We start from the raw sequence: 11395 nt of genomic DNA, 5'->3' as shown, positions 1-11395 counted from the left end.
ACACAATGTGCCGAGGGGCTTCAAGCCCGCCGAACAGAGAACTCTGCGCTCGAATCTGAAGTCTGCCCACGCGGGTAGGGGACACGGGCAGACAATGCCTGGAGACACGCAGCCCAATGACCACTTTGACGTCCCTGCCGCCACACTGCCTGTCCGCCGCAGGGTCCGCATAGACCAACCCGCCTGTGATTGGCCGCGCCACCAGGGGGCGTGGTCTCGAAGTGGGCGTGGAGCCGGGGCGGCCGGGGTGCGCGCGCAGACCCAGGGCTCTGCCCGCCCCTGCCCTGCCTGTGATTGGTGCATTTGGCCAAGGGGGCGGGGACGGGGGCGTGCCGTGGTGGTGTCGCGCGCTCAGCTGCCGCTTCCCCGCCCCGCCTCTATCCCTGCCTGTGATTGGTGCCCTCGTCCCAGGGGGCAGGACCTCAGGGGGCGGTGCGCGCGCAGTGGTCACGTCAGTCCGGGCGCGACCTCCGCCGCGCCCGGCCCGTCGCCCGGCGCTCCCCCGAGTCACCGTCATGGCCGCCTCCCTTCTGCTGCGGCAAGGACGAGCCCGGGCGCTGAAGGTAAAGGGGGCCGGGCCGGCGGCCGGGAGCCCGTGTAGGGCTGGGGCGAGGGGCGCGGCCCTGACGGCCACCTCCGGCCGTTCTGGTGGGTGCTGACCCTGCGTAGGGCCGGGACAGGCTGGCCGGGCGAGCCCAGGGTCCCGGGGGCGGGGGGCGGCGAGCGGACCCCGGTCGGGCCCCAGCTGGTCCCGGACCTCCTGGGGAGCCTCCGGTGTGCGGTGCCGCCGTGCGCCGTCCGTGCCGTTGCGGACAGCGTCTTTCCTTCCTCCTTAACCAGGAGAGGATGTGAGGCGGCGTCCAGGTTCCTGCTTGACCCCGGTGCCTTATTTCGCAGCGCTGAAAAGGCAGCTTACAGTACCTCGTCTATGAAAAGAGAGACAGAAGGGCTTTCTTTCTCCGTGTGTAAAAACTAAGGCTTCACTGTATTTAAAATTAAAAATGGCCCTTATTACAAAAGCACTAACTATTCATTGCAAAGCAGTTAAGAACGCCTGGGGGAAAATGTATTGTTAGAGCCCATTGTTTACTCCTTGAACTGTCTAGTTCCAAACGACTTTCTCAGCTTTCCTGTGTACATCTATGCACCTACTTACAGTCATAAACGTGAAAAATAAATTTTCGCCTTCATATGTGTACTGTAGGCGCCTCCATTCTATGTCCAGCATCTAGAACAGGGCCCAGCACATAGTAGGCCGTAGTAAATGTATGCTGAGTAAATGAGCACATCTAGAGCAGGGCCCAGCACATAGTAGGCGGTAGTAAATATATGCTGAGTAAATGAACACATCTAGAGCAGGGCCCAGCGCTAGTAGGCCATAGTAAATAGATGCTGAGTGAGTTAAGACTTTATAAAATGTTTGCCGTTTGTGATCCAATGTAAACACTGTTGAAGCAATTATTATTCATCTACATCATTTTTAATGGACAGTTAGTATTTATTTTGCTTTACTTTCTAAGTCTAGGAGAACATTTTACAAAAAGAATCATAGTATTTTTTAGGTTAATAGGTAATTGGAGACTACAAAATATACACAGGAGGAAGTCTGGTTGGAGAAGTATCAAATGTTAATAGTGATTCTCCTTGAATTCGAGAGGTTTTTCTTCTTGCAGCTTTTTTGTATTTTCCAAAATTTCCATAATACGCGTATATTATGAAAATTGTAGTAAGCTCCAGAAATATGCCAAATGAATGCACAGCAAAGCATTCATTTTTAGTAATAATACATAGTATTCATATGAAGTAATAGCTATTATAAATGGCTTTGCTCTAAAATATCCGTGTTTGTTCATTCTTTTGTCAGACTATATTCCTAGAGGCACGAGTGTTTCGAGGACTTGCTTCTACTGTTTCTCTCTCTGCAGAATCAGGAAAGAGTGAAAAAGGACAGCCACCAAATCTCAAGAAGCAAAGTCCACCAAAAAGTAAGATTTTAGTGGTAGTCATAAGGGAACAAGAACACAAAACAAATAAGGCAGGCAGCTTTCCAAGGATGAAAAGAAGTCTTACTACCTACCTAATTTATGGTTCTTCCTTTCCAGCAGTGTCCCGATTGTAATCAAACATAAGATCTGTCACAGATTCCAGACCACACACGTCAGTAACATAGCAGTCCTTGGCTCAGCGTTTGGCTCTGAACTGGTTCTGTCTGTCTTTTCTAAATGCCAAGCTCTAGCGTGTAGCATCGTGGTGCAGAGTATGAAGACTCTGTGGCAGTTAGGTGGCCCTAATACGGTCCCATACTCCTGGGAGGGAGTCAGGAGCCCCACCTTGCTTTTCTGCCCCGACTGTGACTTTTTTCAGTGTCTTTGGTTCTTTCTCATCTGTGGTTTCCCAGGCTCCACTGGGCTCCGGTCCAGGGTTTCGGGCGTCGTTTTATGACTGTGGAGAGGGAGTAAGAGCAGGCAGTGTTTTCCATTATGACTCACTTTGATGAAGCATGATGTCTGATGCCTTTCCAGCTCTTTCCACAGTCATTTTGACTTTTATCACCAGTTTTTACTTTATTTTTCCCTCTGAATACCAGTTAGTATATCCTCATGGAAGGAAAATAGACAATGCAAGTATACTTTAAATACTTCTGGGAATTTTATGTGCTACTCCCAGCTCATTATTAATGATTTATTTTCATACAGGCCCCTTGCCTTTAGTCTTACTTGATGAAACCTTAGTTAACTCTAAAAAAAAAGTAAGTACAGTCTCTTTGCAAATCTCTAATCTTCATATGATAATTTGAGTTTGTCTTATTTTCACCAAAACACCATTTCCTCAGTTTGGATGTTTGAAAGTGTTTAGATTGCTTTGTTTTTCCCCTCTGTGGTCCACACACAAACATCGGTAGGTTATAAATATTGGCATTTTGTTGAGAGTGCCAGTCTGCCACGGCCTTTCACACTCTCGTGGTCTCGGCTGAGGAAACACCTTCCTGGTGGCGTCTGCAGCCCCATCAACAGGAGGCCTGAATTCAGCAGGAGGATTATTTAATTCTGTCCTATACCTCCTCATTTTTAAGTCCAGTGTTCTTTTTTTTCCTAATCCATAAATTTTTGAATAGTTATCCTAAACTTGAAGACTTTTTTTTTTTTTAACATAACCACAATACCATTGACACACCGAAAATGTGTTAAAAAGAATGTCAGTTAAATTCTGTATTGTGCTTGGCATGTTTTTTACATTCTTTTAATGTTTATCGATGAATGATTAGTTGAATTTCATTACTTAATATTATCTTTGCCCTTGGTGAATTGTACTCTTATATCTGCAATATTATTTCGTGGGTTTATGAAATTGGATTAATGGATTTTAAAATATGGCAAAGCCAAAGATCCCCCCCACCCCCCACCCTTTAGAAACATGCTTCTGTGTGTGAGTGGAAACGGGTGCTTCATCTCGTGACCGTGTTGGGTGCAGTCATGAGACTGGAGCACTGAGCTGGGAGCTGGCCTTGGGCTCGTACAGCTTCTGCCTCTGGACGTGGTGGATGCCGCACGAATCATCCTCAATTCCTGGGTGCCTGAGTGGTGGGATCAGCGTGCCAGCCTCATTGGGTCGATGTGAGACATGATGATCAGGGTGGTAGATGTCTGTGCTGGGTGAATCAAGAGTGCTTTCAGGTGGGAGGGTGGCTTTCAGGACTACACCGTCTTTAATGCACATTCTGTTTGTATCTGGTGATTTAAAAATTGATAATCCCCGTATGAAGAAAAAGAAGTGATGTTTCTAAATCCACATGTGCAGGCCTCTTGTTTCCCCCGCAGTGTCAGTGCTTGGTGGGTGTAAGATTCAGAAATGTTCTCTGCCCGCCAGTGGCACGTGCCAGGTGAAGCCCCTGTCAGTTGTGGGTGGCTTTGGAAGCTCTAACGGAAGTTTCCTGCATGCAGACGGGGGCCCCTAAGCACTCATGCTTGGGGTCTCATCTCTAGTCAAAGTCTGCCCCCGAGGCAGGCCCCCGGGGTCACAGAACACGTTCTGCCTTATTCTGTCTGGGGCTCCAGCTTTTCGTAGCACACGCGTCCTTCCTGAGGAGAGCCGTCCGCACAGCTGTCAGAATCCGGGGTCTCCTTGTAGCTGACCCCTCCTGCAGACCCCTTGGCTCTCCAGCTCTCGTGTTCCTTTGAGTCCAGTCACTAGGCTGAATTTTGCAACAGTCAGTAATAAATCATTGACTGAATAACTCCTGTGTCACTTTTTAAAGAATGTCAGGAAGCCAAAATTATCCATTTCAAATCCTTAATTCAGTTTGAAAAGTGAAAAATCTCTGGAAATAGGGATTTGGTGTATTTAATTGTAACCAGCATGCCAGGCACTGTTCTGAGCGCTCCACGTATTATCTCAGCTGGTCCTCATAACCCCATGAGTAGATACTATCAGGACCCCATGTTATAGACGAGAAGAGGAGGTGAAAAGAGACGTGAGCTGAGGCGGGTCACACAGTTGTCGGTGGTGGAGCCTGGATTTGAACCCAGGCAAGCAGTCCCCACTGGCTATTTTTAATCACTGTGCTGTCTCACCTCTGAAAAATCTCAGTTCTTGTGTATTCATTTAAAAAAGAGAAACCAACTTTTTATAGTCAAACTCATGTAAAAAAAAGTTTTAATTACCATATAAAATGTGAATAACTGTTCTTTCATGTCGTGTTGAAGTGCATCTTTGTTTCTGAAATTACTTTTCTAACCCATTGACAAGATATGGAAGTATTTTAAGGTGGCTAATCCATTTCAAACACCCTAGTCATTTTTGTTTTTTATAGGAGGACCACCAAAAACTTGAGGGTCATGCCCTCACTTTTCAACCAAGCAGAAAAGAGATTCAGGAAATGTAAGTTCCATTTTGAGAGGAGCTAGAGAAGCCATAAGGAGAACTCTCTGTGCTGTCACTGGTGTTAGTGCAGAGGCCGGTACAGTCTCCGAGACATTGGCAACAGTCCCTAAAAGTCCCTGCATTGTGCTGAGTTGCATTCCACGGCCAGCCTTATTTAGGTAGCTTTGTGTTTTATTGTTTTTATCTTTCAAGGAAAGTCACTGCCAAACTAAAACGTTGTCAGAGTATGGGGGCGTCCTGCCTCTAGACAAACGTAAGAGATTCATGAACACACAGGTGAAGTCATACTTGTGTTCAGAGTGAGGGCTGTTGCTCCTCTGCATTGTGGTGCTGTCTTCCAGGTGACAGGCAGCGGTCTGCACTACTGAAGGCAGATTGGTGTGCAGAGTGGCACCTTGGTACAGCAGCGACTGGGGGTGACTGCAGATCATCGTGGCCAGCTTCCTTCTGAGTCATGAGGAAGACGCTGGGCCGGTGCTGCAGCAGGCCAGAAATGGGCTCTTGATAACAAGCAAAAAGCATTCCTATAGTGTAGTCCGTTGGCTTTTCCATGGAGTTCTCCCATGACTTAGCATGAAGAAAAGAAACTTAAAGCATTCTCATCTTGTATAATAGAAGTTTCCTTTTCAAACAAAATGTCTAAATTATATCATTGTTAATCCCATTTGAAATTTTCTTTCCATTTTCAGTAGGTGATAAATCAACCTATAATGTAGTTTTAATAACTTACAACTTAGAAAATCTCCATCACATACTTTGGGAGATTTAGGCATTACAGTTTTTCTATTCAAAGCAGCCTATCTAAGATAGGGCTTATTTTAAGTTAATTTTTCATACTTAGAAAATTAATGCTCAGCATACAGGTGGATTAATGATACAGGTGAGCAGGCTAGCAGGGTTTGGAGGCCGGCATCTCTTATACATTGCCATTAGGAATGTCTGAGCTGTACCATGTAGAGAGACAGAGAGAGAGAAAAAGGGAGAGTTCAACTGCGTGTGCATGCCTTTGCCTTACTTTTGTGTTTGACACAATCTTGGAGCTCTTTGTGAGTCCCGAGGGTTCCCTGCCTCAGCACCTGCTCTGGACAGTCAGAATGTAGATTCTGGGCCGGCGTGTTGCCACGGAGTCACACATGCCAAGGAGGAGGTAGTGATGATGGAGTTGCAGGTGCTGGTTTCAAACAGTCACCCACTGCTTTAGATGTTCAGTCATTTTCTTTTACACTGACCGTTAACCTCTCTTTGCCCCATTTCTGATTTTTAGTTGTTCCTCAGTTTTTTTTGATCATTTTCTATTATTCTGTTATATATGGGTTCCTGAACTCAGAAAGCAATTAAAAACCTCTTTGGGGCTGGCCAGGTGGTGCAGCAGTTAAGTTCTCACGTTCTGCTTCAGTGGCACAGGGTTCGCCAGTTCGGATCCTGTGTGTGGACCCTCGTACGGCTTGTCAAGCCATTCCATGGCAGGTGTCGCACATATAAAGTAGAGGAAGATTGCCATGGATGTTAGCTCGGGACCAGTCTTCCTCAGCAAAAAGAGGATGATTGGTAGCAGATGTTAGCTCAGGGCTAATCTTCCTCAAAAACAAAACAAAACAAAAAACAGACTAAAACCTCTTTGGATACTGGTAAGCTAGGAAAGTTAGGAATATATTTTTTCCACTTTAGAGAAGTAGGATTGAGGTATTTTTAGTAGAAAATAGACTCCTAGACTTGAAAATAAAGACTAGATTTAGAGTGTGCCCATCTGTGATTTTTAAAAAAATTTTGCTTTACATTTGAAAAGTAATTGTAATTTATAAAACTTGTCGTATATTTTCCTTCTGATCTGTATGGTTAGAAAAGATTTACCACCTGAAAAAATGGAATGAAATCAGCTCTAATCAGTGTATTATATGTGATTTCATTTTTCTCATAATTGATTCTATAAAATGTAAGACTTTTATATTAGCACTTATTTTTTACAGTTTAAAACCTGTTGTTTCCAGTGACATATATGATATCAAATTACTTTAGACTCCTTTAGTCTTGTAATACTTTCATTTTCCTTGGCTGAAGAAATCCCCAGATGACTTGTGGTTTTGAAGGACTTTCTCTCTCTTAGGGGCAGCTTCATTTGAACGACGTGAGACATGACCCCCTCCTCCGACCCCCTACTCTTAAACACACGTATGTGCATACGCAAACCCAAACCAGGCTCATCACTACTTTGTACAGAAAGTTCAAGTTCATACAGTATGGATAACTTTTTTAATATTTGAAAAGCATCAGGCTTTTAGAGCCTTAAGAAATTATACATTTGTAAAACTTCAATAATTATCATCAAAGAAGCTCTCATTGTGAAAAACGGAGGCGTTTGTTACTTCTGTTGGTAAAAATCCCCATTTTTTAAATTTTCAGCTACAAAGGGAAACGTCTACGTTTCTTGCTGCTCTCTCTCCCCTGTGGCTTGGCCTTCACTGAAGTGGGCGTCCATGGAGTGTTTCTTAGGATAATTGTCTTGAAGATATTATAAATAACAGATTGATGTGTCGTGAAATGTCTGTGACTTTGATGAATTTAGATTGTAACTAAATATTAAAATCTTAAATATTCCTCTTTATGCCGTTTCCTAGATGTAGTGGAACCAAAGGAGAGGGGCAGGCTACTAGCCACCCCAGCAGCAGCTGAACTGTCTCACAGCCTGTCTTCACCCCGTTCTTACCCGTCAGTTGCGAGTGAAGGTGGGATGGTAGCTAGCCCTAAGCCCGATGACCACAGGCTATTCACAGATGAAGGGGTTCCCAAGCGTTTGTCAAGAAAGACTTTGGTAGAGTTTCCTCAGAAAGTTCCATCTCCATTCAGAAAACAGGGTTCCAATCCAGAAGCTCTTCAGCAGAGCAGGAGAGGGACGGATGACTCATCTTCATCCTCGTCCAGCTCCTCTGATTCAGAGTCAGACGAGGAGAGTGACAGCTCAGGAGCTGATCCTCAGGTGACGAGCAAAGGCAAAGGCAGGTTCCCAAAACCAGAGGGCTCCCATTCCTTTGACAGCAGAGCCCCCAAAACTGCAATGTCAACAAAAGAGAAGGCCCGGTCACAGCAGCCACCTCCCGACCTCACCTCTCCAGAGAGGCCCCATCAGGCAAAGAAGAAAGGGACCACTGCAAAGCTGTTAGAGGACAGAAATGGACCAAAACCAGCAGTGCCCAAGTCACAAGTAGCTGGAGAGTTTATGAAGCAAAACGTGAAGGAGAAACAACTGCAGAAAGTATTCAGATCGAATGAAATAGAAAAAGAAAGGCAAAAGCCATTTGAAGTTAAAAAAATCTTATCTGACCATACAAAATCAGGATTATCCACACAACCGAATGGTGGCCCAGCGCCCACTCAACTGACAGAAGAAACCACAGCAGGAAGACAGCTGCGAGCAACCGCGCCTGAGGCCAGAGAAGGAGGTTTGGAAAAACAAGTACCAGACCCTGATGGGGAGAGGGCTTTTCCCCTGTTCAAAAAAGAAGATCTGGGGAAGCAGGTAATAGGAACAGTGAAGGCCAAAGAAGAGATTTTGGAAGATCAGGTACCAATAAAAAATTTGAAGCCAGTTCCTATTCATAATAAAGACGTTTTCGATGAAAAGACAGCAGTACTGAAGCTTGAGGAAAAGGGCGAAATCATCGAAGACTCGGCAACCCAACTGGGAGACCAGGACGACACACAGGGTATACTGTGGTTGAGAACTCCTTGTCCTTTGGGGGCGGTTAGAGTCTGAAGAACTGTGTGATAGAAAGAAGTCTCACAGTCAGATTCTCTAGTAGAAATAGGGCCTAAACACTGTCTCAGATGAGCAGAGGAGGGTGTCTGAAGTGTGAATCATACACACCTTATGTACAGAACCCCTAAAACATTTCAGATTTATTTCGAAGTGAAAGAGTATGCCCTTGGCACTCTTGCCTGCTCTTTAACCAATATAATTTTGAAAACTGGCAGTTTAACATCATCACCCTTAACTTTTGAAAGTGTCCAAGTGTTCATGAACTTACAGAGCATTTCACTGAGTAAACGGCGTCCTAGTTGACTCCCATACTGAAGAGCGATAGTGACACTCAGTATTATGGTCTTTGGGTGGGCGAAACAGCTTGTTGCATCTAGCATCCTCAGGCCTAAGGGAGAACCCCGCATGTTAGGAATTAAAGCGGTAAGTGACACGAAGGCAGCCATGGACGGCATAAGTTGTCTTCTCGCTGGACAGTGCTTCCTTCTCTGATTTACCTGAAAAACACAATGAGCTGCTTTATTTTTCTATATTGAATTTATATGAAGGGTTTTTTTGCTACCATACATTTTTAAAGGGAACTTGTTCTTCCTGTTACTGTTTTCTCGTGCATCGACCTTTATAAAATATAATGTGCTTTAGGTGGGTCATGGCAAAACGGTACAGGAGGTCTCCAGTTTTAGAATCTGTGGCTCTTTGGGACATCTTTAAAATGCATTGCTAACCAGCCCAGCTCCTTCCTGTTTGCTCTTTCTTCCTTTCAAAACCTCCTTGCCTAATTTACATTACCTGGTGATTATTGTCATCGGTTGCGTTATGTTGACAGAATTTATGTGTTTTCTTCTGTCTCCATTTTCTCCCTCTTTCATTAATATGCAATGTGCCAGCGCTTGCCAGACTTCTCAAGACGTCAAGAATTGCATTTCCTGATGCTACTGTTTTAGTTATTCTGCTGTAAATTGGAGAGGAATGCCAGAACCTTCAGGATAAAAACACAGAGAATTTGGGGTTTTCAGATGTCAAGCCTTTTTGAGAAAAATTTGCTTCTAATTTTTCATAGATGTATTATTTTTCCAGTATTCTCTCTGCCCTTTGGAGGCTAAAGACGCTGCCCAGGAGTGCAGCCCCCGTTGCAGGGGCTGTGTCTGTGCAGGGTGGACGGGTGCCACTGCGTAGGCCTCACCGCAGCTGCCCGGCGCCGTGCCTTCCAGGTGGGGTGGTTTCAATAAGGTTTGCTAAGCCCACTTTCCCCTCAGTGACCGCCTTCCCTGTGTGGGCTATATTAATGCGTTCCGCTTTGAAGATGTCCCTACACCACATTGAGGGTACTCACCAGGATTGGAAAGATGTCAGCTCTTTAAATGAGACATCATTTTTGTTAATACAACTAAAAAGTTGAAAAACAAAGCTTTTGGTATGAATTCAAATAGTGGGAAAAATGTATTTAAGGTATTTATGTGCAGCCTGAGTAGAAGCTGAGAGAGCCCCGTGACACAAGTTTGGGGTCAGTAAGGACTTCACCCAAACCTTGGCCTGCATCCCACGCAAGCTTCATTTTGCCGTCATTCTATGTTGCGCGTCGTGTTGCTTCAAACACACACTTTTAGTTTCAAGATTACCCAATGTGTAGATGTATGGATTTTAATTCTTTTTTCCACTTAAATCTAAGTTAGTATTTTTTAGTTTATAAGTCTAAAGTATACCAACAACTTTTTCCAAAAAAAGTTAAAACAACAAAAACTACACATCTCATTTCCAGTTCCCCTTAACTGTGTTATTATTAAAACAGTTGGAGTTATCGAATTTTCTTGTATTTAGAGACTTAGAAAGCTCACTTAGTTTCTCCTTTAGAAAATTTTCTTTAAATAGCTTATTTCTATTATAGACAGATTTCTAGTAGATCTAATTTTTTTCCTGCAGCTTTAAGTGACCTGGAAGTCCCTCCGTAATTGTTCTAGGCATTTGCAAAATTTTGAGATGTCCAGGGCCTAGAAGTATACAAAGTAAGACGTTAAGACGCATTGTAATAACTATTCTATTTCTTACATCTTTAAGGCTACATGTGTTAGAATAAATTTTCGGCTAATTCCTTTCTTTTGCTTATGAAAATCCTGTTGCTTTCCTGGGCTTTTCTTTTCTAATTAGACATTTAGTCATACAAGTAGGTTGATGAGGCATGCTTGGTGTATAAGAGTCTGTGTGTGAGCCGGCTCGTTGTAAAGCGCCTTCTGCGGACATTCTCACGAGCTGTGTTGTTTCCCCTCAGAGCCTGCGCAGGCTGCCGTGCCCACCGAGCCATTCGACAATACCACCTACAAGAACCTCCAGCATCATGACTACAACACGTTCACCTTCTTAGACCTGAACCTGGAACTCTCAAAGTTCAGGATGCCTCAGCCCTCTTCAGGACGGGAGTCACCTCGACACTGAGAGCCCGGTTGAAAGATGGACCTGCCGTTGTCTCTGCTGCATTCTTGCCTGCAAAAATAAAGTCCGCTCAACAGTCCTGGGGCCTGGTGTGCGTCATTACACCTCTTACACCTACAGGGGATTAGCACCACTGCTGCTTAGTACTTATTCAGGGGTATTTAGAAACCCCTCTGTGCAAGGACTTTCCCCCGATTATAAAGTCAGGGCTCCCTGGACACGGCCGTCCACTTTGAGGACTGGCTCCCTGCAGCGTGGCTCTGTGAGCCCCTGGTCAGTCCAGCGCTAACCTGCCTTTCCAGCCAGGGTTGATGAATGTGATGGTGCCTTCTC

At 44.8% G+C, this 11395-nt stretch overlaps 1 protein-coding gene across 3 annotated transcripts; it reads left to right on the top strand.

Moving 5' to 3' along the window:
• The first annotated feature begins 405 nt into the window (after positions 1-405).
• On the top strand, positions 406-11141 carry NDUFV3 (NADH:ubiquinone oxidoreductase subunit V3). 3 transcript variants are annotated; one of them, XM_046651612.1, is made up of 4 exons: positions 406-563; positions 1865-1985; positions 7497-8582; positions 10902-11141. In XM_046651612.1, exons 1-4 carry the CDS (start codon positions 516-518, stop codon positions 11063-11065), a joined length of 1419 nt encoding a protein of 472 aa, XP_046507568.1. In that variant the 5' UTR covers positions 406-515; the 3' UTR covers positions 11066-11141. The 3 variants fall into 3 exon arrangements, with proteins under 3 accessions (XP_046507568.1, XP_046507570.1, XP_046507569.1); XM_046651614.1 differs by lacking the exon at positions 7497-8582 and having other exon boundaries at positions 407-563; XM_046651613.1 differs by lacking the exon at positions 1865-1985 and having other exon boundaries at positions 424-563.
• Positions 11142-11395: the final 254 nt, after the last annotated feature.

Source organism: Equus quagga, unplaced genomic scaffold (genome assembly GCF_021613505.1).
Source record: "Equus quagga isolate Etosha38 unplaced genomic scaffold, UCLA_HA_Equagga_1.0 73442_RagTag, whole genome shotgun sequence".
Classification (NCBI taxonomy): Eukaryota; Metazoa; Chordata; class Mammalia; order Perissodactyla; family Equidae; genus Equus; species Equus quagga.
Note: the sequence above shows the minus strand (reverse complement) of the source record. Positions and strands in the feature narration are given on the sequence as shown.

Bases quoted from the DNA above. Each gene is read 5' to 3' on its own strand.
- NDUFV3 (XM_046651612.1), top strand. From the start codon at position 516: ATGGCCGCCTCCCTTCTGCTGCGGCAAGGACGAGCCCGGGCGCTGAAG. The intron at 564-1,864 runs GTAAAGGGGGCC...TTCTTTTGTCAG, and splicing joins GACGAGCCCGGGCGCTGAAG to ACTATATTCCTAGAGGCACG. The intron at 1,986-7,496 runs GTAAGATTTTAG...GCCGTTTCCTAG, and splicing joins GAAGCAAAGTCCACCAAAAA to ATGTAGTGGAACCAAAGGAG.